Genomic DNA, 27,418 nt, shown 5'->3' on the forward strand with positions numbered 1-27,418 from the left:
TCCCTTTCTCTCCCATTTCTAGGCTTCATTCTTTTATGCTTTCCCAACCTAATATCCCTTGAAGAATTGGTTGGAGTGCTGAAATTCATGTTAGTGGAATATTTTAGACCCAGTCCTCTCTGCCTTCTGTCTTTTTTTCCTAGCTAATTGCCCATTACCCTAGTAACTAGATAGGTTTTCTAACACAAGAACTGAATTCAGCATAATGCAACCCTAAAGAATGTGCATGTAGAGAACAAAATATTCAATAACAAGAGATTTTGTAAAGTTTTAAATTTTTCTTTTTATTCTGTTTTTCATTATTATGTAACTGTTGAATACAGCAGTTTTCTTAAAGATATACTTAGAATTTCTGTGGCAGAGACTCAGAAAGCTTTTTCTAAAAGTTATAATCATATGTAAGATATGAAATAACGTCTCCCCTATCCTTTTTGGGTCTAGGAATTGAACACATGAAAAGCATGTGCTCTACCACTGAGCTACACCCCCGTGCCCTAAAGTGACTTTTTTAAGGGTAACTTAATTTGATATATCTGAAGATAGCTGGAAAGCCTATATTCAACAAGGTCTTAATATATCTCATAGCACATTTTGCCTTTGGGCTTATATTACTGCTCTTTTTGTGACCTTAGGCCACCAACTTTCCTATCTGAATTTTGAGTCTTTTTAGGAAAGTGAGAGGAAGAATCTTAAGGGTTTTCTTAATATTAAGTTGAATGGCATTATTATATATGCATATTGCTTAGCATATTACCCAGAACATAACACATAGCAGCCCTAAGCTTTATTTCACACTTTATTCATGTTGTTTGAACAGTAAAATTCTCTGCCTCCCTCCTAGAGTGTTCAAGAACATATCTTGGTTATATACCTGTCTTCTGACAGTTCCTTCTTTTCTAATGGCATTTCTCTTACGTGTGGCTGAAATTTTAGCAGGAGTAAGTACCTCATAACAGGAAAACATTCTTCCTAAATTAAAAAGATAAAATATTTTTTGAGATTCAGATGAAGATGATGCTTATTTTGCTTTAAATGTCCATAAATATTTCATTTAAAGTGACTTACCCAATTCATTAAAATATTTAGTTTTGGATTCCTTCAATATAGTCCAATAATCAACTGAAAACAAATCTCTTCAGTCACTCTTAATAAATCCCTAAATTTATTTAAATTACTTACTTAAAATAGTATTTTAACGTACTTTTCTTTTTTTCCCCCAAGAAATAAGTATCATATCATAAATTCATTTGTTTTTGGTGATTTTGTAAGAAAGAATTAAAAATATATGTGAGAAAATTTGTTTGATTGTTTTTCTATCACGATACTTCTTAAAATGTAGTTGCCAGTACGCAGTAAGTACATAGGTTGTCTAGATCTAAGAATTTGATTTAAGAAGTAATTTAAAGAAGATATAGGTATAGGTCTCTAGCCTAACCTGTGAGTACTAATTTACTTTATCTTAGGGATCCTGCCTTTCAGATGATTACAGTTGCCAAGGAAACAGGACTTGGTCTGAAGATCCTTGGAGGAATTAACCGGAATGAAGGTCCATTGGTATATATTCAAGAAATCATTCCTGGAGGAGACTGCTATAAGGTAAAAATAAAAATAAAAATACCCTCCATTAGCCAGGTGTGGTGGCTTCCAGCTGTCATCCTAACAACTCAGGAGGCTAAGGCAGGAGAATCACAAGTTTGATGCCAACCTCAGCAATTTAGTGAGGCTCTATGCAATTTAGTGAGACCCTTTCTCAAAATAAATAGTAAAAAGGGCTGGTGATGTGACTCAGTGGTTAAGCATCCCTGGGTTCAGTTCTTGGTACCCGCCCCCCAGAAAAATACCCCGATTAAAAAAACAAAAGCACTCACACCAGTAGTCCAGTAATGAGGTTTGTTTTCCCATTTTACCAGCAAAATTTTAGTGTAAACTGAACGTCTTCACTGAGAGAGACAAAGGGACTAAAATATTGACATTAAACCCAAGGAGCTTCACCTTAACAAATGAAGTTTCTTTATGTATAAAAATAATAGACATACCCAGTTAACTAAAGATAATATATATTTTTAGTTACATACTGTTCAAATTTTAAGTAGAGTTGAGAGAAATTTTATTTGAAATCGTGTTATCTAACCACCATTCTTATTTTGATTAGGTTAGATCAGTTGAATTTGAATTAATTCATTAGCCTCCCCTAAATGCAAAATCAAACAAAACAAATAAGCAGAAATAGCAAACAAATCTACTCCTTTCTGTATTTGCAGCATTCTTATTGAATCTCTTAATTATATAACTCATTAATTGCCCCCGTGAGAAATTGGATTTAGAATTAAGACCAAAAATTTGGGCTTTTAAAATGAATTAGAAAGTTTTTCTGTCAACATCTTACTTACCCTAGATGGAAAAAAGTCTGACTTTCCTTCTGTGTAGGAAATATGTGATACCACGAGTTCTTTTTGCTGTCGTTGCTAGGAAGCTCAGACCCAAATTTGAAGCAAAAACACCAGCAACTTCTTTAACAAACGGGTTACTATATTTTCATTGTCATTTCTTTTGAATTTCATTTGCTATTTCTGTTTTATTAACATGAATATATGTCATTTGTTAAAAATGCCTCTAGTTCTTTTTGGAGAGTGATAGGATATAACGAATTTGATAAAATTTTCTAGTAATACCAAGCTAAATAGCATGAGAAAGGATCATCTGTTATTAATTTTGTTCTTATTATTTTTCATTTTATTATTGTTCTTTTTGCTTTCGTTAAATGTATAGTCCCACCTTAACCCCTCTCCTACTAAAAACACTTACATAGCAAGAAGTTTATTTTTCAACTAGATTTTTTTCTTTGTTATGAAAAAAATCAATTTCAAAATAGGTATGTTCTAGTTTGCTTTTTTGCTGTTGTGACCAAAAGACCTGACAAGCGCAATTTTAGAGGAGGAAAAGTTTGAGTCTCACAGTTTCAGAAGTCTTAATTCATAGATAGCCAACTCTGTTGTGCTGAGTTCGAGGTGAGGCAGAACATTATGGTGGAGAGGGTGGTGAAAGAACATGGCTCAGAACATGGCCATCAGGAAGCAGAGAGAGAGAGCATTCCGCTCTTCAGGATAAAATGTATACTCTATAGGCACACCCCCCAAGACCCACCTCTTCTAGTCACACCCTACTTGGCTTTAGTCACCACCTAGTTATACCCTATCAGGGGATTAATGCACTGATTAAGGTCAAACTCTCATGATCTAATCATTTCACCTCTGAAATTTCTTACACTTTCACACAGGAGATTTTGGGGGACACATATCTAAATATAATGATTTCAATTGTTTGGGGCATATTTGGCTAATAAGACATTTTCTAAACATACTTTCTAAGTTCTAAGTATTATATAATAAGTTTAAGATGGTATAATTATAAAAAGTGTTTACTACTCAAAGTATTAACCAAATATAACATAATTATATGTTAAATGTAATTAGATTTTGAAAAAATGAATATTTTTGTTCTAAAGAATTGAGATATTTAATACACTGTAGTTTTAAAGCTGAGGGGTGGACCAGTGGGTGGGAAGTGTGTTTATTTTTTAGATCATACATGATATAATGCAATAACAGATCAAAGTGCCTAACAAGCGATAGGAATTTACTTTTAGTATCAATTTGTTCTTTTTTACGTACATGAAAAACATATGAATTAGAGTAACAAATTGATAATGTTGGTGCCAAATGACTCTCTATATACTTTCAGTGATTGTATACTAAGAAATTTTATCCATGAACTTTTCATTCTTGTTGGTTATTTTAGAATTATCATTGAGTATCAAAGCAAAACTTTGAATGAACTATGTTCTTTGTTTACCACTAGAGGGCAGTAGAGTTATTAATGTTGTGCTCATGCCAGAAAGATGGAAACAGCTGAAAAGGGACAGGTGTAGAAGAATAAGTAATTTTCCAGAGCTCATAACCAATTTTTAATATTTCCTCAAAACGGAGTACTGTATGCATATTTGCTCTGTAAATACCAAATTGATACAATCTTACCTTAAAATATTTGTTAATAATAGTATACTCACTGTGTTCCAAATACTATTTTAGATACGTTAATAAGTTTCTAATCTGCACAAATCTTCTGAATAGTAGGTATAGTCTTGGAATAGGAAATATAAGCTCATAAGGTTATCCTTATTAAGATAGTGTTAATATTTTTTAAAATGCATATGAGTGCTCTAAATTGCTATAATTTTGTTTTAACCATAAAATGATTTGGAATCAACAATATAGGTAATCTCACACTTATAGCTGGATTACATTTCATTTATCTTTCCAAACTCCTCAAACTGTATGGAAATTATTGGAATTCAAAAAGAATTTTCTTTAGTTAATCAGTTAGCCAGTACCACCCCCAAAATGTTTTTCTCCTGGCAAATATGAGAATATAAAACTGGCTCATCAAAACCAAAATATCATGTTTCTTTGGAAAACATTGAGAGTTTATCCTTGAGATATCATGAGTACAGTTTTCCAGTTTAAGTAGGAAAGAAGATTCTTATAGCTCTAAGAGTAGAAGGCAGCCTGTACCTTGGTAATAACTACATCAGGTACTGAATTAAGGAAATATGAGAACCCCAAGGCCATTTTAACCCCCTCAGCTAGTCCCATGTAAGTCTCAAGTCCTCAGCATTTAGACTTAGACACTTTGTTGGCTTGGACACCCCTATGAGCTTTATACATTCTGTCCAATTTCCTCATAAAAATTTCCACCTGGATCTTTTATTGGCATCTCAAACTCAACATTTCTCAGAAAGAATTTGTTATATTCACCTTATACCCTCCTCTTCTTATCTTCTCATTTTTCCAAACAGAGCCTCTTCCAGTGATTAGTGACACCTTCCAGCTGCACCAAGTCAGTTAACCAGCAAGCTTCCTAGCTACTTCCTTTCCCAGAACAACCATATCCAATTCATTAGAATATGTTGTTGACTTTTCTACTCTAAATATCTCATGGGCCATCAGTCTTTTTGATCTCTACTCTTATCACCACAGCTTGAGTGAGCTTCCGTTTTTAGCATCCCTCGCTAAAGCTTTGCCTGCTCTTCTGCACCTTTCCTATTTCCCTCCCATCCTATCATAACTGCTTGATTTCCTACAGGACTCTACATAGTATGTTGTCTGCCCTCCTCTCTAGTTCTCCATCACTGCTTCCCCACTGACATTCTCTCAGTTCCTGAGAGGGGCCAGTTTCTTCCTTATCTCATATGCTGTTCCTCTAGACTGGGAATACTCTGCTCATTCCATTATTTCCTGATATCAGTTCCAAAGGCCCCTTCCTAGATGTGTTGTCTGTTCTTTTCCAGTGTGATTGGTTTTGTTTTTCCTAGACTTTATTCTTTTCCTTCATATCTGAGTTGTAATGATTTCTGGATATCTGTAATTGTTTTATAAACTCTGACTGAACCACATGGAAGTATGTTTCCTAAGGACAAGGATACTGATTTTATTCACAGTAATATTGTTGCTATGATGCATGACACATTTCAATTGCTGAATTAATATTAATGAATAAATGGTCCCTTGGTCAATCTGTCACATTTCTGAGAGTTAATTCACCTGCCTATTTAGCATTCCATTGCTACCATCTGGATTCCACATCAAGGTACCTCTCTTTTCCATGGCCCTTTGTGTCAGATTCTGTATAACACTTTGAAGTTTGCAAATGTTTTCCTTTCTTTCTTTTATTTCAATAATATATAGAGTAAGTGGCAGAAATCAAAGCTTCTTTTCAAACTTGATACTATATTTTATATATCACTTAGTTGATTTTAATACCCATATTAAAACATACTCATATAAGTGTGTAATAGAGAGAGAGACTGTACATGTGTGTATTTTTCCTCTTACCTGTCGGAAATTGGGATGGGTCTGACAATCAATGTCAGTGTAATTGGCATTATTTTTTCCTAGTCATTCATAAAGTAATAGTGTCTCTTAAAATTAGCAGCTTCTTAGATTTGCTAAATTCAGGACTTTGTTGTCAAGCCTAATAACTAAAGACAAAGGTCACATAGATGGGGTGCTAATTGTTTATAAAGTAAGTAGAAGCACATTTAACTTTCAAGTGAAATCTCCTTTTAGAATATGCCGAGAATATCAATGGAACTGGTACCAAAGTTTTTGGATAAATAGTAGTACCAGGCCTCTGGATGGAAGAGTATGAAGAAACCAGTCCCACTGGTGGGAGCGGAAAACATAACAGCAAATCCATTCTCTTTGCAATATCTTTGTCTTCTTTGCCAGTATTATTTCTGACAGCCACCTTAATTTCCACAAACGGTTCCTTGGACCTCATTAATTTATATTATTGACTTACTGTATACTTATCAGTGTTCTGGGGAAACAAAGTGAGAAGGACATGATTCTGGCCAACTGAGAGAATCAGTGGTTAGAACTTGGGAATTAATCAATTAACATGCTCTAAAGCAGGGGTCAGTGAAAGTAAATGCTAACAAAAAGTGTAGTACAAAGAGCATTAATACAATTAAAAGTGTTTTGAGCAAAGAGGAAGGAACATTTAAGTAAATCTGGGGAATTAGAGAAAACTCACTTTAGAGATGGTGTTTGAATTTTGCTGTGAAATTTTACATGAGAATTCATCAGAAGTGGAAGGGTATGTGGTGGCGTTGTAGATAGGAACCAATATTTGTAAAAGCATTGAAGTCTGAAAGACTGTGATGGGTTTGAGGGACATTCTGTGAGGACAGAATGAGGCGCTGATAGGTGGGATGGAAGGTGTATGAAGAGGTTGGAAAAGTAGGTTGCAGGGAACTTGCACTGGGTGGGGGAAGTTTAGAAGTTTCAACTTTTTTCTATCAGTAGGCAGTAAACAAAGATTCTAGATTTGAGGACTAACATAATCAAATTTGCTATCATGTAAAAATGATTTGTAACAGAGAGTTAGATTCACCTCACCTTACTTAACATCTACACTTTTTTTATAGTTTATATGTTATGTGATTCTTAACAGAAACCTTATGTTGAAGATATTTATCCCCACATTGCAACTAAGAAAATGGATGGAGTCTCATAGAGGTTAAACAACTTTCCTAAGTTTACATTAATAACTGGAGTTGAAAGAAGGATACTTTCAGTCTGTAGCTTGTGAAAATATAGGAAAGGAATCCAAAGGTTTACAAAGAAGCACTTCTTTTGGGAATAATGAGTTAGTTAAATCAGAATCATTATCAAATGGTTTCTAATAATATAGTAAAATATTATTAAGAAAATTACATAGTAAAGTTATAAATGGAAATAAAGAATGCTAGTAATTCTTAGCAGAACTACTTAAATGGTCAGGAATACATTATTTGAAGGTCTGCATGAATGACAATGTGAGAGTTCAGACTTTGAGACTGAGCATGGCAAAGTGCCTAGCATAGTGCCTGTCACATCCTGGAGTTGCTTGGGAACTGCTGAGACGGAATCTAGACTACGGAAAAGGCCTCAGCACAGCCCTGAAGTCATTATCTTCACATATACATTAATCCAGTTGGGGCAGAATTCACTCTTTTAGTATGCTAGACTTTTATAGAAATAGCTTTGTTTTCATTTGCGGGTTCTAACTTTTAAACAGGTTCAGAAATTCACATGATCAGCTAAGATTTTATTCCAGGAATCAAGGAAAAATAATGAATGGCTATAAATACTTTTTAGAAAGTGTGTTTTGTGTGTGTGCACATTCATATATAAAATCAGAGTCAGAAGGCATTCTTCTCTCTTCTGATTCCTAACTGTTAGAAAATGCTCCTTCCTTCATTAGAGTACTTTAACTCACCGTAAGGTAAATGGTCTTCATGAAAGTTTCCTTCTGTACTGCTCATTCTGCACAGCCTGAGAGGAGAATGCGGGAGGTTGTAGGTCAGCCTCAACTCTATGTGTTTTCTTAATCTTTTTCTCTACAATTCTGACAAAACATGACTTCTATAAGATACATGTATACTGGAGTTATCTCCAGATAATTTAGAACTTAATTCAAGTTTATAGTGAATAAGATGGTGAGCTTCTCCATCCTGTCTTTCTTTACCATCTGTTCATAAAGATCTAGCTAGTAATTTGCAGAGCAAATTCATTTCTACCTGATGTTCATCATGTTCTATCCTCTACAGGCTACCACCCAAGTGAAAGATAGTTACCATATATGATTTATAGTCATCATTGTGGAATTTCTTATTTCCAAGGAAATTTAATAAAAGGAAGGAACTATTAATACTAAGGACATTTATATTGAAACAAAATAGCCTAATTTTTATTCTTTGCCACAATTCTAAAAAAACAAAAACTTTCTGCCCTGTCAGAGTCTTAAATGTTGTAATCAAGTAACACAGTTTATTTTTCTCCCTGCCTTTTTTTTGCCTCTAAACTTCAGGGTATAAGTCAGTAGTAATATAGTCATTAAGTTTTAATTAAAATCTACTTAGTTAACATGGTTCTAATGAGGAAATGGATTAACAATGATAGACATTTATTTTTAAAATGTAAATTAAAAATTCTTGGGCTGGAGATATAACTTGCCTCAGAAGCACAAGACCCTGGGTTCAATCCCTAGTACTGCAGGAAAAAAAAAAAAAATTCTATTCGATCTTTACTTCCAGTACCAGTTCTGGAATCTAGAACCAGAAAATGACTTAGATATTTAGGTACATTATTGGGGCAAACTGCATGAAATGTCCTTTTGTGTTGAGGGATGGAAAAATTATTTTCTTTTTTATAATATAATGTTTGACACATGCTGAAGAACATGGAACATGTAATTTATGAAACATAATAAAATGAACACCTATGAATCCACTTAGAGTAACTTAAAAAAAAGAAAATATAAGTACTATTCAGGCTTTCTGTGTGCTTTCCCATGATTATATACCATCTCACCCTCCAGAAATAAATCCTCCCCAGAATTTTGTTTATTCTTTCCTAACTTTTATTAGCCTTATCTTTAATAAAAGAGGTCATCTTCCTTGTTAATTACTATTTCATTTTAGCCTTCAGTGAACGAATATCCTTAAAAACTAAAATTTAACATATTAAATTACAGGCTAATGTACATAAATGTCTGAGAATAGTCTTGGTATAATTGATTTACACACATATATAACCAAGTGTTAATAAGACTTGGACCCAGGCAATGCAGAACCATGTTTATAAAATCTTAGAAAATCAAATATTCTGTTTTATTGAGCATGTAAGAAGGATCCATATGGAAGATGTTTTTTCCATATTACTTTCTGTTCTAGAATTGTTATTGTATATTTCTCCCCATACATTTATCAAATATAAGAGATGGAAATGACTTATAATTATAGCTATTGTGTATTATGTTCTGACTTAGAAGTTATTTAATTACATATTTGTAGAAAGCCAAGTTAGTTTACAAATTTTATATATTTTAAAATCAAATTGCCTTTTTTGGTTGAAGTTTTTTAATGTTTAGATTTCAGAGGATCATAAGGTCATAGTGTATTTAGATGATGACATCTTTTTTTTTTTTGAACATAAAAATTCTTTCTTCAACTTAATCCAGCCAGTATTGGGATAGTCTGCTATATTAAAAAACAAGACATTTAAAAAAAATTACAGCACAGTATTTTGGGATGACATATTCCTATAAAATCTCTTGATGAATGTTTTATACTTCTTTAGTTTTTATATATATTCATTAGTCAATGTAAGAGATAATACTACATATCTTTTTAAGAAAACAGGAATAACTTGTTATTTAGAAATAAAATAGCCATCAATCACCATTTTTATAAGTAACATGGTTCAGACCAATAATTAGTTTTCCAAGGAATATGTTTTTGTAGATAAGACTTTAAAGCAAGATGTTTCCTTGAATTTCCAAAAGTTATTTCAATACTATCAAGATGAAAAATCTACCATTTTAACCATATATGTTAATCAGTTTCCCGTCACTACCACAAATACCTGAGAATAATCAACTTATGAAGAGAAATGGTTTACCTGGGTTCAGATTTTGAGGTTTCAGTCTAGATTGGTTGGCCCACCCCTTTGGGTCTAAGGCAGCATCTCATGGCAAGATACATGGTGGATCAAAACCACTTACCTGGAAGTAACAGAGAAAGAGAAAGAGACTGGGGTCCCAAAGGGCATTTCCCTAATGACCCCAAGACCCCACTAGGCCCCACCTTTTCCAGTTTCCACCACCTCCCAATAGTGCCACTTGGGAACCAAACCTCTAATATATGGGCTTTTGTTTGACACTCAAGATCCAAACCACAGTACCTGTGTAAGCTTTTCCCATAGTTATAGAATAGTCTTCCTGCCTTTGTACTAAGGATAAATGGAGAAATATCTTAGGAAATGAAAAAGAATAGAGGTTATTTCTCATTTCAATTTGAATTAAGAGGGAAAAACAACCACAGTAAATCTTGTAGTTGATATGGTCTTGGTCACGTAGACTAGTTATAAGCAAAACCAGGACTTAACAAAGCAATTCCAGGCCTCCAGTTAGCATTGCTCATGATTAGCAGAATATGGCTAATACTGTACACACAGCCAATTAGGCCTATCACAGGAGGGACAGACAGTTTGGTAGAGAAGATATTCGATCAAGAGCTGAAATGTCGATAAATCAATATAATTAAGAGTCTTTGGTTTAAAAATCTAGCCCACATTTATCCCAGAAATGATGTGGGAATGCTCACAAACAAACATGAATGAATTTTAAAATATTCTGAAATATCCCATGAGAATTTGACTGGCTTTTTCACAGAATCTAAATTGTATCAGCCTCATGGTGCTTAAGCTTTTAAAACAGGTCTCCATTTCAGAAACAGGCCTAATACTTAATATAGGCAGGATTCCTTGGCATGCAAATTTCACTCATGTGTGTTACCAAACCAGGCTTTAAACGTTATCCTGTTGAGATTCTGTAAGGTCCTTTTGACTCTTGAAAACATTCTTCACATAAACTTTTTATCACTATAAATTGTACCAATTAAGTTTTTTAAAACCCACTTCATTAGTTTCTTTATTAATGCATTGTTTTTGTTAGGATGGACGTTTGAAGCCAGGAGATCAACTTGTTTCAGTAAACAAGGAATCTATGATTGGTGTATCATTTGAAGAAGCAAGAAGCATAATTACCAGAGCCAAGTTGAGGTAACGTTTCTATGCATAAGATAGAATGAGTCATTTAACATGTCTCTTCAGAAATAGCAAAGATGTTTTAAGTACTTCAGATGCTTAAAGAAATATTTTAATAATATTTCTAACATTATCTTAGAGTTCAGTTGTACTATATCCATTACATATCTATAAAGTGATTTCTTTTTAATGCTAGGTCAGAATCTGCTTGGGAGATAGCATTCATAAGACAAAAATCTGATGGCAGTCATCCAGAAAATCTGTCATGTTCATCCCTTTTACAAGCTTCAGGAGAATATGGACCTCAGGCCTCAACATTTAGTCTTCTTCCTTCTCCCCCTGAAATACTAATTCCAAAGACCTCGTCTACTCCAAAAACTCAAGATGCCATTTTACCTTCTACTAAGATGGGTCAGGTAATTGTAAGTTTCTCTGTTTAGATAATGGATCCATAAATCCCTTTTGTGTTTTTATGTTGGTTAAATAGATACAGAATTTTATGCCTGCAATACCAGTGACTCAGGAAGCTGAGGCAGGAGGATCGAGAGTTCAAAGCTAGCCTCAGCAAAAGTGAGGCACTAAGCAACTCAGTGAGACCTTGTCTTTAAATAAAATACAAAAAAATAGGGCTGGGGACGTGACTCAGTGGTTGAGTGCCCCTGAGTTCAATCTCTAGTACCCCCTCCCCTCCAAAAAAATAGATACAGAATTGTGATTTTGACCATACTGTTTCTTAAGAAATTAGTGTTTCCTTGAAAGACTTTTTCTTTTTTTCTTTGTTCTAGATTTTATGCTGTTATCAATAAATATGATTTTTCAAGCCAGGTGTCCTGTATCCAGAAGTATAATCAATTATAAAATATCAGCATGTCTAAAATGGCACAATGGAGATATATCTAGATATCACTCAAAACTGTTAGGAAAGATATTTAGTTTGAGACAGTTACTAATAAGGTTCGTTAATTATTTGTTTTCTGCTTGACAGAGCCAGACAATGATTTGTCATTGCTTTGGTTGTTATTCCTTAGCTTCTTTTCTACATAGTGAGGTTAGTCCTAATCATCCAGTCTATGTAGGTAACGCTGCTTCGTGTGTGCTAGAAAACACTTGCCTTTATTGGAATCGTAAAAATGGGGAATTTCTAATATCAAAATTAATATAATCATTATTAACTGCTGCTTTACCCTTTTAAATCATAGTTATAAAATACAGTATATATTCTTTAAATCTGTGTTAGCTGCAAAATCAAATAGGAAACTTGGGGGCTTTCAGTAGTGAAATGAATTCCTTAAGGGTAACTTTAGTTTCAGGTATGTGTTGCTCAAAAGCAGTGTAAGATTTGTTGGGCCCATTTGGAGTTATGATGTATTGAAAGGTAGGAGTGTGGCCTTATATGTTCCTGTCCTTGGATTATAAAAAAAAGCTAAAGCAACTGTTAACCTTTAATTCTGAAATACTTTGTTTGAAGATGAATATGAAAGGTCTCATATTTTTTAGAATATTACTTTAATCTCTGTAACCAATATTTTATGTTAACATAAGCATTCATCTGATCTTTGACCTGCTTTAGAAAATGACATTGCATGTTTCTCATTTTCTTCCACAGATAAAAACTGGATACAGGAAAATAGAATATACTCCAATTACTTCTACAGACAACAGCCCTACAGATATGCCTAATTCAGGTAAATACATATTTAATTCCTCTTTCCTGCTATTTTTTTCAGTTTCTTTTTCTCAGTGTAGAGTACATAATGTGATTTAATAGACTTTAAAGAAGAGTATATTATGCCTTTTTTCTGTCAATGAATAAAAGAGTAAAATGAGTGTATATCAGTGATCCCTGTTAGATTATGACTTTTATTGGAAATTGCCCTGAACAAAGATTGAAATTTTAAGAGATACATTTTCATAAAAGTCTATGAAACTGTAGTAGTTAATGAATTGTTGAAACCAAATGATGAAAACTCTTCTATAAATCAAGATTAGGTTACCTTGCCCTTTTAGTGAAATACTGATGAGGTATATTAAATGCATCTTTCAAAAAAAAAAAAAAAAAAAAAACACATTGCAAAAAGGAACACAGTTTAAGAAAATAAACTTCTTTTAAGAAAGCATATGAATATAAATTACAAAGGCCATCAGTGTTGTGAATTCAACATTAATGGGTTCTAATTACCCTAAAGTGATTTATGGACTTTTTAAAACAATTAAGCAATACTTGTCTAAACTACCCATAAAGAAAAGGACTTTTATCAAGCTACAAGTAAAGTGTTGGCCCAAGTATTAAGCACAAACTGTACCTTGAAATTATGCCCAAAAGTTAAAGGAAACAATAATTTAAAAACTGTACTTAACATGAACAAAAAGCTAATTACATGTAACTAAATTATAAAGCAGATTAACACCCATATATTTTAATTTTTAACAGTGTTATCAACCTGAGACTTGCAAAGAGAATTAGCTTAAATTGAATTGCTACCTTACATGGGTTAGAGATAGCTCAGTGGTAGGGTTTGTGCTTAGCATGCATAAAGCCCTGGGTTTAATTCCCCCCAAAAAAGAATTTTTGCTAAATTTCGTAGTAGTTTCCTTGGATTCAGAAGAGTATCTGTCAATGGATTTGTAGCAGTCTTTACAAAAATTATATTCTTTTAAGTTAGTGACTCCTAGAAATTTTGTTAACAGTATGCCCTTTATGTAATTAATGTCCAGGCTATTATTATACTATTTTTATTTTAGAGTGGGAAGAAAAAGCTAGATGAATGAAGCAAAGAATATAAGGAGATGTGGGATCAACATTGTTCGATGACAGAAGTCTAGGTCTATTATTCCTTGATTATATCATAAACACTATTATGTAGCATTTATATGATCTGTTTTCAATATTTGAAATAACTGAACTATTCAGTGCCTCTTTAAGCCATTTATTAATTCAGTAAGCATTTACTAAATATGTGTGTAGAAAACAGTACAGTAGGAATTTGAAGAAATTAAGATTCTTCTATAAGAGGATGGCATATTATGAGCTAAATCATGGGGTTAAAATTCTTTGTTATTCAAATTAGAAAGTATTTAATTACATCTATATATTTGGTTAATGTATGTATGTGTGCTGATTTTATAACACCTTCACACAAATAATGTAAAGACATGAACAAAGTGAATTAAAGAAATAGTGACTTGTCTGAGTATAATGTAAACAGTGATTACAGTGATTACTACCAGGTTCTGAACCCAGACTTAGACTTTCAAATCCTAACCCAGTTTATTAACTGTGCAACCTTAAAATAGTTGCCTCCTGGGGTTGTTATGAGGATTAAAGATCATGAATGTCTAGCACTTAACACTGTAATTGGAACATAGTATATGCTCAGAAAATCTTACCATTATTATTATTATAAATATGTCAGAATCATTAGTCTGTAGCTCAGATAATATTCCAGGGCATGTTTTTAGAACAGAAGTGAAAACTTCCAACACTTGATTCAATTTTGTGTCTTCCCTTCAACCCCTGAAACTAATATATAGTTAAGGCATTTGTTACAATATGCAGAAATCAGTTAAGAAAAATACCTTAGCAAATATCCAACATTATCCAAACCTTAAAGGAAGTGGTACACAGGCAAGAGATTATCCCAAGTTCAGAAAGCACCATGAGTGCCGGGCTTGGTGGTTCTGGCCTATAATCCCAGTGAATCGGGAGGCTAAGGCAGGAGGATTGCAAGTTCAAGGCCAGCCTACGCAACTGAGCAAGATGTAGTTGCAAGATGTAGTTATAGGGCTGAGATGTAGTGCACTGGTAGAGCCACCACTGGATTTAATCCCCAGCAACAAGTACCAAAAAAAAAAGAGAGAGGCACAGAACCAGAATGAACCAGGTGTCAGGTAACCTTAAAAAGCAGGTCTGATTAGAGCAAAGAGATCTTGTAATCATTAATAAAGTGAGAGAATTTTATACCATTGACTAAGAAATGATGCTAGATTTTATAATAGGAAAATAATTAATGTAAAAATATTTTGAGTGTGTAAGTTAATATAAAGTAAATATTAAAATGGAATATTTTCTAGGTTTAAAAATAACTTTAACTCATTCCCATTTTCTTACTTCCACATAAATATAGGAGATAAGATATTTCTGGGCAGGAAGCACGGCAAGGAGAAGTAAACTCAACTCTAATTATCTCTAAGTATCTTACATATATTGTGGGTTTTTTTTCTGTTATATGTACTTAATTATAGATTGTTTCCAAATTAGAACCTTAGCTATCACTTCTAGACTCCCTTAACACAAAAATGAACATGTTTTAATGTTAACCTCAAGGTAGCTCTACCTATGCTCCCATCTCAGTCATTCCAAGATATAAAATTGGTTAGAATTTTTTAAATCAGTATAATACATTTTTTAAATAATCTATCTATCCTATCATATAAATTTATTTCAGAATTCAGAGTTGTTTACTATTGCCATAAATTGAATAACACATGAGTTTGTGGGTGAACTAACAGTAAAGCCATTGCTAAGGGAATAAGAAATACTATCATTATTTTAACAATGGCATAAGCCTTAATTCCTCTGCATGAAATCTTTTGAAATGAAACAAAGTACTAATGGGGAAAAATATCCTTTGAGGGCTAAGGGAACTAATCAAATGGTATTGACCCTGCCCTTGTAAAACATTCCCTTTCTTCTGCTTCTAAAAAGAGGAATTGGAACAGAAGATCCGAGAGAATAATATGCTTTTGAAAAGTCCCCTCCCCCAGAGAGGAGCAAGTGAAGAGCTTGCTGGGTTAAAGAGATGTAATTGGCTAATGAGGCAGACTGTCTATGAGGTACTTTTTGAGTCAAGCGATTCTGAATTGCCAAAATATGCTGGTCTTATTCACAAGACCCTCTTAAGACTTTATCTCACCAGTAAAGATTTAGAGGAAGACAGGCTGAAAGAAAACAACATTTTATTAAGCTGGGACTGCATATTGTTAAATGGAGTTGGGGTGGGGTTAAATCTTCTATTAACACTGTATCTGTGTGTTAATATTAACAATACAGTTTTTGTAGTAGTTTTTCTTTACAGTTCATGTGAGATTATTCTTCTTACTATCCAGACGAGAAAACTGATATTAAAAAAAGGTTTTAACAATTAAGACCACTAGTTTCTGTATTGACAAGAGATTAGAATCATAACATTGTTATGTACTAGCTGTGTGACCGTGGGCCAGTTTCTTTACCTTTTTGGGCCTTGGTCTTTGGGTTCAAAACAGGAACACCTATATCATGTGGTTTTTGTGAAGATCAGTGAGCTTAAATATGTAAAAGAATCAGTTTACTCCCTGGCTAGAAATAAGCATAAATATGAGCTAATCTCTTGTTATTTCCACTATTAGACATAGCAAATTTTTATGCTCAGATATAGGGAAACATGACGATAGGCATGATGCATATAGGCGAATGCATATCTCACCTGTGTGGCTGTTGTGTGTGTCCCGGTCTCTTCTCCTCTCCTCCTCTCTTCCCCTTGCTCTCATCTCTGCATCCCTTCCACACATTTACTCTTTAACTGAGTAATTCAAACTTAGAGTTAGTCTTAGCAAGGCCTTAACTAGGTTAGTTTGGGTCCACTTAGTGGTTGTGTGCCTGAATTGCAGGTCAGGTACCAAGCTGAAAGTCAGGTCCAAATCTAAAAGATGAAAACTAAAGTTGACTTACCTGCTGTTTGATCTTTCATAACATTTCACTCCATAATGATCTTTTATGCCACATTGTAGGTTTGCTATAGAATTTCTCAGGAAAAAAATAATCTTTAATATTTTTTATCCTATATAAAACAATTCGATGTCATAACAAAGGAAATTTTCTTGCTTTTATCAGAATTGTAAAATTCTGTTACACTAAAATCAATCTTTCTAAGGTTTATTTCCATTTGGAGCTTAAAGTCAGTAACCATTTTTTTTTTATAATCTTGACACCTATAAGCTATATTAAAGATTTTACATAGAATGTTGAGGATGTGTTAAAGGTTTAGAGGAAGACTATTTATTTTCATATGCACTTCTTATGTTCTTAAGAAAGAGAATGCAAATCATTTTGTACTTAGAGACAGATGCTCTGAGAAATTAAAAAAAAATTAAAACACTGCATAAAGATGTGACATTTTAAGAAGTTTTTTTCTCTTCCTCTTGTTTCTATGTAGAACTAGTAAAATACCATTTAAAAGTGTATTTGGAATATAGTGACAATTCAGATAATAAGGATTGACATAAATTTTTATAGAAATTTTTTTTTACAAACTGACTAGTTTTTCAAGTTCTGTCCTCTTATGACACCTGATTACTTATTCATGTGACAAGGACAAAGGCATAATCAAGGACAAGGACAGGGTATATTGAAAAGGTATAGGAAAATAGGTGAGAAGTATATTACCCTCAGTTCTTAAAAGTTCACTTATCTTCTTAAAATATAACCCTTCTATAAAATAAGACTTTTATCTTTAGGTCAAAAAGTTTTATGTTTCTATCATATTTTATGTGATTGTGATTTAATGCAGACTTGAAATGATCTGCATTCATGGATTTTTCCAGAGTACTTCCATAATTTCACAGAACAAAATCATTTTTGCCAGTTTAAGATCATGATCTTTTGGAATATTTAGTATGGTCTTTTTTTTGAAAAAAAAAAAAAAAAAAAGACTTTTTAATCTTACAATGATGGTCATAGTGTTGAGATGTATGTTTGTCTTTTAATATTTCCATGGGACTTCACAGTGCATAATTGGTACTCTTTTTATATCTTTTAGGGCTCAAGTAAAGCTGATTTATATGATGCATTTTAAACTTACAGAAAAAAAAATCATGAAAACAAAAGTGAAAACTGCCAACTGATTAACCAGAATTATTTTTGAACAGCAGGAGCCCAGAACACATCCTGTCAAATGAAAAGTTCTATTCCAATTAAGTTTCCAATTAATGTGCACCCTGTTGTCTCTTAGATATTGCTCCTGCCTGGACTGATAATTATGGACCACGGGGAAAGAAGATTTCCCTAAATCCCTCTGTTCGCCTTAAGACAGAGAAACTGGAAATGGTAAATCCCTTAAATTTTCATTTTTCTTCTTTGGAATACAACAACAGAAAAGAAGTATTCTCATTCATTGAGAGGATAAAGTACTGGGGCCATTTTTTCCTCAAGTTACTTATTTACAGTTAAATGAATGGCAGTTTGGGTTTAAATTATTTAATGAATTTTTACATTTGGCAGTTCATGGTGTTTTGCTAATACAAAGTATAAATAAAACCTTTGTAACTAAGTTGACTTGCAGATTAATCAATTTCTTTCTTTTCTGCAATAAGAAGATATGTTTTGCAATCTAGAATTGATGGGAACATAGAATAAATTGAGACAAAGTATATTTGGTTTCATATATAATCACAACAAATGCAATGAAGTAACACTCCATTGTTCAATTTGTGTGTGTGTGTGTGTGTGTGTTTTATACCTTTATTTATATGTGGTGCTGAGGATTGAGCTCAGTGCCTCACACATGCTATGAAAGTGCTCTACCACTAAGCTACAACAGCTCCCTTTGTTCATTTTTTTTTTTTTAAGACTTGTTGAATCCTAAACAACAAAATAGTCCTTAAATTTAAAAAGATTTTAGTGGTGTACTGAGACACTAAAATATGGTCATGAGGAAGACTGGGCATGTAGCTCAAAGGTAGAGCATTTGCCCACCATGCTCTGCATCCCAAGACCAACACAGAGAAAAAGAGTAAAAGAAAACCTGTTATGAGGAGAGCAGAGCATTGAAGACTTCTGTTATCTTGTGATGGGTTCCTTAGTTCTTGCCTTCTCGAAAGAAGGATTTGTCAGGAGACACCGATAGCATAAGCATAAAGGGTTTATTTAGTTAAGTTAAAGTACACCCCCCAAGAATGTAAAGCAGGTCTCCATTAGTACCTAAGTAAAACCCATGGAGTGGGAGCAGTCAAACTGCAATGTAAATGATATTACAGTGAACCCCATCACCAAAATAACAGTGCCTTGTGTTCTGCATATGCCCCAAAGAGGAAAGTCTTGAACCTGGTTAAGGCCCATGTTCTTTAGTTTTGATAGGTTGTATCTGACCCCAAAGGAGGCAGTTTTCCATCACACAGAGTGAAATGCTCTTTCTCTGTCACCATGGAGTGAGTCCTATTCTTCCTCTTCCCATCCCTGTGCTCATGTCGGTCTTCCTGCCTATTCTGACACTTACACATGTAAAGGACACTTAGGATGATTTTAAAAAGGGGAAATTAAAGGTGGGAAAGCACTTTAAAACTTCACTTAAGGTAACCAGGAACTGAGAAAGAAAATGTGCTACATCTTTTTTTATTTTTCCAAAGGCACAGAGGTTTATTTAGGAATGTAGATACATATTAAAGAGAGAATGGGGCAATATGGAGAGAGATGCCTTTGAGTTAAAGTAAGGAATACACATTATTAAGGGCTCTCTTCAGGAGAGACAACCCTTTTTTCTTTTTTAATTTTTAATGTGAAGTGGATATAAAGCTGAAAGTCCACAGCCTCTACATTCCTGTGAGTTTTTGTGGATTTGTTTCACATTTCAGAAAGAAGATGTAATTGTGAAGCTAGAATGAACAAGCATAGTGCGTATGTACTTACCCAACCTTTGCTCAGTCCTGTCTTTCTCACTGAAATCTGAAATTTGAAGTCTCCTTCAAATGCTGACTCAATTTCTTCTTCATCCGAATTTTGCTAACTGTGATAAATACTGTGCTATTTTGCATATCTGTAGCACTATCACTTTTATTGCACTATAAGCTTATCTGTTTCATGTTTTATCAACGAGATGATGTTTCTTCACCCATAGTACCTCCTTCTGTTTAAGCGCCTGATTTTTGCTTCTAGGAGAGGAAAGATTACTTTCCTCATCTATCACTAAGTTCATGACTGACAGAAGCACCTATAACACAAAAGATTAACAAGAGAAATAGATACAAATTTATTGAATATAAATATAAACTTTATATGACACAGGAGTCTTCAACAATGGAGACCCTAAGAAGTAGCACGATCTGTGTAATTTTATGCTTATATTTGGGGTGAAGGTAGACAGTCATGGAGGAGTATGATTGAACAAAGGGGATATGGCCTAATAGTAATAAACTAAGGGAACTTAGAAAAGTCTGTTTGTTCAGATTTTTCACTGTATCCCTGTGTCTTGAGAGGGACGTATTTAATCTAAGTGACCATTAAATGCTTCAATAAAAGTTCAGTGTAGACAGTATTATTAGAACTTTTTTTAAAAGCTTGCAGTAGATCTAAAATCTACACAATGGGAAGCTATGATGTATTGATAATTTTTAATCATAGAATACTATAATGAAACTTAATTTGTGTAAAACTACATGATTTATATAAGCATATATTGGCACTGTGTTCATAGAAAAAGCCTGAAAAATTAGACACCAAGTTGTTAATAGTGTTTGTCTGTTGAGCAGTGGTTCTTAAAGATGGGAGTATGATTTTTCTCCTCAGGGGACATTTGGCAATGTCTAGGAAGTTTTGATTGTCAGTGCTGGAAGACTGCCTTCAAATTAGTAATCAGTAACAAAGGATACATCTTAAAACTCTGTGAAAATTTAAAACATTTTAAATAATTTATGAGTCAGAAACACTGCTAATGAACATGAAAAAAATGTTTACTCTCACTTGTAATTAAGGGAATTCAAATTAACAACATAATATTTCATATCCAATATACTGACAAAAGTGAAAGTGTGGAAACAGCAAACGCTGTTAAAATGTAGAAAACAAGTATGCTTATATACTTTTGGTGTGCTTAAATTGGTACAACCAGTGTGAAGAACAATTCAACAATATCTAATAAAGTTGTCACTGTATATCCCTATGACCCAGCACTTGCTCTAAGCATTTACTGTAGAGAAATCGTTCACACATCTACAAAAGGAGGCATATATGTTTCATAATCAAAATACAAATCAGAGTAATTAGAAGAGTTCATCAATCAGGGGGCTTTTGGATAATACATTTTTTTCTTATAGATAATAAAGTACTTATGAATAATGTTATAATATATTCACACAATGAAATACCATGTACAGTTAAAATAAGTAAACTAGTTTTACAAATAATATTGAGCAATTATGGAGTTATAAAGTTGATGTAAAATAAAACTAATTGTAGAGTTAATCATTTTAGATTATACTATTCATGTAAAATTTATTTTAAATGCACAAAATTCAAGTGCATATTATTTAGGGGATACATGCTTATATAGTAAATGACATTCAATTATAGACAGGAAGATACACCAACCCTAGGATGTTGGTTGCTGCTTAAGAATAATAGAGAAAGTTTTCAACTAAATCTATAGTTTTATTTCATACATATGTGTATGTAAATTTCAGGTAAATATATGATATATTTGATGATAGCAAGCACATGGATTTTTTGGCATTATTCTCTCCTATTTGTTTTTTTGAGGGATAGTATTTGAAACATTTTTATAACTGAAAGGAAAACACACAAAAGCTAAGAATTATTATTCCATGTACACAAGGCAAATATTTATGACTTTCCACAGAGCAGGCAGGTGATGATAACTAAACCTAAGAATCTTTTGGAAGAATCTTTCCTGATATTCTGCCTCCTGTCTCCTACTTTCACTGTGCCCAGTCAAATTGCATATGCATTAACTAGTTGCTTTTTTGCAATAGCACACCCTGTGCGCACTTGTATTAAATATGTACTGTAGTTACTACATTTATTCATGTATCTTATTCCCACCCTGTAGACCATAAACTCTTTGATAGGGACTGTGTATCATGTCTATCCCTTGTACTTAGTTTTGTGCCTGACAAATAGTAAGCACTGTATAAATATTTGGTGAGGGCTAGGGAGATAGCTCAGTCGGTAGAGTGCTTGCCTTGTAAGCACAAGGCCCTGAGTTCGATCCCCAGCACCCAAAAAAAAAAAAAAAAAAAAAAAATTTGGTGAATGAAATGAGAAATGGGTTGAACATATTACAAAGGGAAAATAAATTTGTAAGGAATAATTACCAATATTAAACTAACTACCTTTTAGTTGTGATGTGATTGATACTATATATTGTTCTTGCTAGAATCCAATAATAGGGCATCCTTGTACATTGGATAAGATAGGTTTTGATATATATGTATATATTTTATATGTATATATATTTGGAGAATTCAAAATAATAATGGTTTCCAATAAAATTTTATTTCTCTCACACCAAGAAAACTGAAAAAAAAAAAAAAAAAAGTCCAGGGCAGACATGGAGACTTTATAGTGCAAGGGACCCACATTTCAACTGCCTTTCTGTTTTACCATCTTAATTGAGGTACCTTATGAACCAAGATACTATTGCTCAAATTCTAGCAATGTTTTCTTCTTTCTCTTCCCTTCCCCTTCCTTTTCTTCTTCCTGTCTTGCCTTCTTTCTTTCCACTCCCACTCCTCCCTTTATCTAATAATTAAGCCCAAAGAGAGAAGGAAAAGGGCCAAGAAGTGCTTAATTCTACTTTGGAAAAGAGACTTCCTAGAAATGGTCTCCAGGACCTTGCCTTATATTTCATTGACTAGTACATAGTCATATGACCTCATCAAGCTGCTAAAGGGACTAGGGAATGTCTTTTAGCTGGATGACAATATTTCTACCAGGAAATTGTGGTTGATTTTGTTGCTAAAGAACATGGAGAGAATGGATATTGGAATACAATTAGCAGTCTCTGAATTTTTAATCAGTAATGAGTACTAAAAGGACAAGGTACTTTACCCATAAGAGAAGAGCTTGACAAAGAGAGAAGTGGGCACCAAAGGTTTGTTATTTACTATTTGTATAAACCTATCCTTAAAACATGTTAAAAATTAGAATAGTTTACCTTTAACCCAATTCCTATCAACTTCAGTTTTGGTCTCCAAGACAATAATCAAATACTATTTATGTTTTTGAGTGTTACTTATAGATCTAACTTTAATAGCATTCTTGTGCTATTTTTCTTCTGCTAAGTCAAACTAAAAGTTTGATTTGGTTTGGTTTGGTTTGGTTTGGTACCAGGGATTGAACCCAAGAGTTCTTAACTACTAATCCACATCCCCAGCCCTTTTTAATTTTTATTTTGAGACAGGGTCTCACTAAGCTGCTTAGGGCCTCACTAAATTACTAAGGCTGACCTTAAACTTGCGATCCTCCTGCTTTAGCCTCTTGATTCGCTGGGATTACAGGCATGTACCACCACACCCAGCTAAGAATTTAATTTTGGTTCTAGGCCCATACTTATACATTTGGCATTAACCAAAGTACTAGCCTTGAAAAAAAAAAAATTGAAGTATTGATAGAATCAGAAAGCTAACCTTTATAGACAGTTAATCCATAAATAGCAGACTTTCCTTGAGCATTTAGTTTGGGTCACTGTTCCTAATGTGGATTTTTTTTCACTGGGTTGTAAAAATTGCAATGAAAAGCTTTATTCTTTGAAGATTTGGAAACTTGCTTTATTACATGAGTCCCTTTCCTTCCAGGCTCTAAATTATCTTGGTATCAAGCCCACAAAGGAGCAACACCAAGCCCTGAGACAGCAAGTACAAGCAGACTCAATGGGGACAGTGTCATTTGGAGGTAATAGTAGGTTCATCAGGTTGAACATCACAGAAACTCAGTAAAGAGTTATCCTGACCCATTTTCACCAAACATGACTGTTTTTTAGAAGGAGAGAATGAAAAGTAAAACCACATTGACTTAAAGATCCTTAATGTCAGTACTCTAAAAATTCTGCTAGAGTTAACAGCAGAAAGGAAAACTTCATTAGAACCTCTCATCTCTAAAATATCATTAGTCTATCATATTCTTTTTTATTTTATATTTATTGCATAAAGATTATTTTATTAATAAGAAAAGAAGCAAACACAAAATATAGAAGTCCTAATTTTACTTCTGTCAGATTAGTTCTAGTTCCTTTTTTTAGCTAAAATGATATAAATATATTTATGGTCCTATATAATTATTCTTATTACAGACAGCATAACATACTGCTTATTTTAGTAAGCCTTTCTACTATTGATAGTTTTGATGGTTTGTAGTATCAAAAACTGATACTACAAATCTGTATTTGTTATTGTGAATGTATCCCCTTTCTTGGGATAAATCCTTACAAGTGATTTTGACTTTCAGTGCATATTGATACATTATTTTCCAAGGATATTTTACACATATACTTGTTTTGTTATCAGTAATATTTGACTGTTAAAGTTTTTTCCATCTCTGGCATCATTAAATATTTCATGCTTTTCTTATATGGTGGATGCAACATTGTATCATTTTAAAGACATCTATATTGCTAAAAAGAAAATCTGCCTTTTAGTTTTGAAGCAATGAAAAGCAGATAATTTTGGTCCCATTTCCTCCTGAAAATCATGCCAAAGTAATAAGAACAATAACATATGTATAACCAAAACCACAAGGACATAAGTGGATAAGGAAAAGTACAGTAAATGAATTAGTGGGTGGAGGCAGGTAGAGCCCAAGTATCCAGAGATTAAACACAATCACAATGGAGAACAGGTAGATTTGACCCTTGGGAACTGAAAGCATCAGGTACTTGAGTAACCTGCATTTAGGCAGCACATTTGAAACAGGATTGTTAGAAATGTTCCTAAGAAGAATTATACATGCTGTTCCCTGTCCCTTCTCAAGCTGGCTAGCAACTACCACTCCCTTACACCTCTAGGGAAAAAGAAGTTTATTTTCTTGAGAAATTAAACCAGAGAGATTATGGCCCTATAATTGCCAGCAACAAGGGAGTTTGGGGGAGTGTATGGTGAGTCACTACTCACAACACACACCCAGATTACTCCATGAAATTTACAGCCATGTTTATAACTGTAGGCAGGAGATTGTAGGATTCTGTCTGAAGAAGCTGAACAAAAATGTCAACTGGCCACCTGATTGCCCTGTAATTTAGCCTACCATCTGACAAGCCAAGATATGCATATAGAATTTCCAACCAACTTCTTTAGTGCCTGATTCTTAAATATATTCTTATAACCAATGGTTACCAGATATTTGGAGAAATCCTCCAACAGAAAATACAGAGCTCAAAGTATCAGACAAACGAAAAAAGGAACTTGAAAAGAAGAAATGAAGAGCAAGAGAGAGTCATATAGTTTGTAGTTAATCATATAAACTATAGTTAACATCTTTAAAAAGACAAATGAAGACAATGCATCTATGAAATAAGAGTAGAAAGTTGTAAAATAGGAATAATCCAAGAAAATTGTTTAAAAATTCTTAGAAATTAAAACATATAATAGTCAAAACTAAAAATTTTGAAGATAAATAGATAAATAGGTCTCTCTCAGTGTCTGAGAAAGTTTCAGACTGCTGCTTTTTATTTTCTCAGTTTCCATGGGCAGGTTAAGACAGTTAACCTGTGTTAGCCCCAGTTTATTCATCTATAAAATGAAAAAGACAAGAGAACCTCCCTTCAAAGGTTGTTGTGAGGATAAAATTGCTAAGCACTGTGCCTGGCATGCAGCATCTGTTACGTAAACAGTAGCTGCTGCTATTATTACTAAACCTCAGATTCTTCCAGCTAGAAAAGCCGTAAGTCATAATATTGTCATATGTTTCAGGAAAAGTTCTACTTACAATATAAGAGTTGGAGAATTAAATACATCTGTGATATGTTTGCTTTATTATTATCTTAACTGAATTATTAACTTTAGTGAAATTAACAAAAATGAGATAAAACCTTACTTATTCAAACTTACATTTACCCATCACTTGGCAAATACAATTTTAAGATAAATTATGCAAGTTAAATCTGAAGCACTAGTTCTAAAACATAGTTTCAACTTTATGTGGAAAGATAACAGTTTTTTAGATGAGATTAAATGCTGTGTTCTTACTGAAATGTGTTCATTTCAGATTTTGTACAGGTTGCCAGAAATTTGTTTTGCTTGCAGTTGGATGAAGTAAATGTTGGTGCACATGAAATTTCCAACATATTAGATTCACAGGTAGAGTATGCCCTATAGAATTATCTTGATTCAATATAAGTCACAAGTCTTATGTTATAGGTCATATATGCAGGCCTTTTTAAGTTTTTCACTAGCTTTTCAAAAAATTATACAAATAATACATGTTCTATTATGGCATGTTAGCACATACCTATAATCCCAGTAACTCCTTGAACTCTGGCAAGTTCAACACCAACCTTGGCAACTTAGTGAAATCCCATCTCAAAATTAAAAAATACAAAGGACTGGTGACCTAGCTCAGTAGTTAAAATGCTCCAATGTTCAGTCCCCAGGATCACACAGAAAAACCAACTTCCTTGCATAAATATATAAATATTTGGATAAATAAATATTTATTATAAACTATATATTTATTATGAACTTTATTTATTATATAAACTTGCTTGGATAAATATATATATATATAAATTTATAATAGGTTAATTTAAAACCAAAAGTAGAAGTTCATTTTGATCTCCTCCAGCCTCTTCTCTCTTCAGCCCCTGTGCCATTTCCATACCTAAAGTCACCAGTACTGACAGTTTGCTAATTGTGAAGCTAGCTAGACAGATAAGTATCATGTGTGTCCATTCTCAGCTGTTTAACACACCATAATATATATATACAGAAAAATGCCCGTATCATAAGTGTTTACTCTTTGAAATATTACTATCTGAACCAATCTCATGAAGCATAACATTAAAGAACTACATTCCCAAGACCCCAGGTGCTCTCCACAGCCCTGTTCCTTTCCTGTTAATAGCAATAACCCCCTCACTCCTAAAAATCAGGGTAACTACTCCTTGTCCTTCTAACATCCATAAATTGGTTCTGCCTGTTTTTGTGCTTTATATAAAATGGGTTTTTTAAACTTCTTAGTTCTTTCTTCTATAGAACTTTGACATTTATACTGTCAAGTCTTTCCTTTTATGAATTTTTGGTACTGTGTTATTTTAAAAAGACCTTCCCAATTTATATCATATACAATTTATATACTTAATTAATTCAAGATTCATTCTTGTTTACGCATCTGAAGCCCTATCCTGGTTCTGTCGTCATTTATGTAATAACCTGTCCTGCACTTTGGCCATTGAATTGAAATGCAAACTTTATCCTATGCCAAATGTATATCTAGGTAAGCAGATCTGTTCCATTGATCCATTTCTATTTGCTAGTACATTACTATTTTAATTACTGTAACTCTGTAGTAC

At 33.3% G+C, this 27,418-nt stretch overlaps 1 protein-coding gene across 9 annotated transcripts in view; it reads left to right on the forward strand.

Annotated features, from left to right (window-relative positions):
- Nucleotides 1–27,418, forward strand: part of Stxbp4 (syntaxin binding protein 4) — a 173,853-nt gene that overhangs the window by 18,155 nt on the left and 128,280 nt on the right. For 8 of the 9 annotated variants that reach the window (XR_007107731.1, XR_007107729.1, XR_007107728.1 and 5 more), the window contains 7 exons: nt 1,464–1,596; nt 11,059–11,165; nt 11,347–11,566; nt 12,757–12,835; nt 18,137–18,231; nt 23,712–23,808; nt 26,116–26,207. Coding sequence is in view for 4 of the 9 variants with exons in the window: in XM_047545246.1 (XP_047401202.1) it covers nt 1,464–1,596; nt 11,059–11,165; nt 11,347–11,566; nt 12,757–12,835; nt 18,137–18,231; nt 23,712–23,808; nt 26,116–26,207 (823 nt within the window). In the remaining 5 variants the exon portion in view is untranslated. The remainder of the gene's footprint in view (nt 1–1,463; nt 1,597–11,058; nt 11,166–11,346; nt 11,567–12,756; nt 12,836–18,136; nt 18,232–23,711; nt 23,809–26,115; nt 26,208–27,418) is intronic. The other variant, XR_007107732.1, reaches the window with a different exon arrangement.

The sequence above is a fragment of the Sciurus carolinensis genome, chromosome 3 (assembly GCF_902686445.1).
Source record: "Sciurus carolinensis chromosome 3, mSciCar1.2, whole genome shotgun sequence".
Classification (NCBI taxonomy): Eukaryota; Metazoa; Chordata; class Mammalia; order Rodentia; family Sciuridae; genus Sciurus; species Sciurus carolinensis.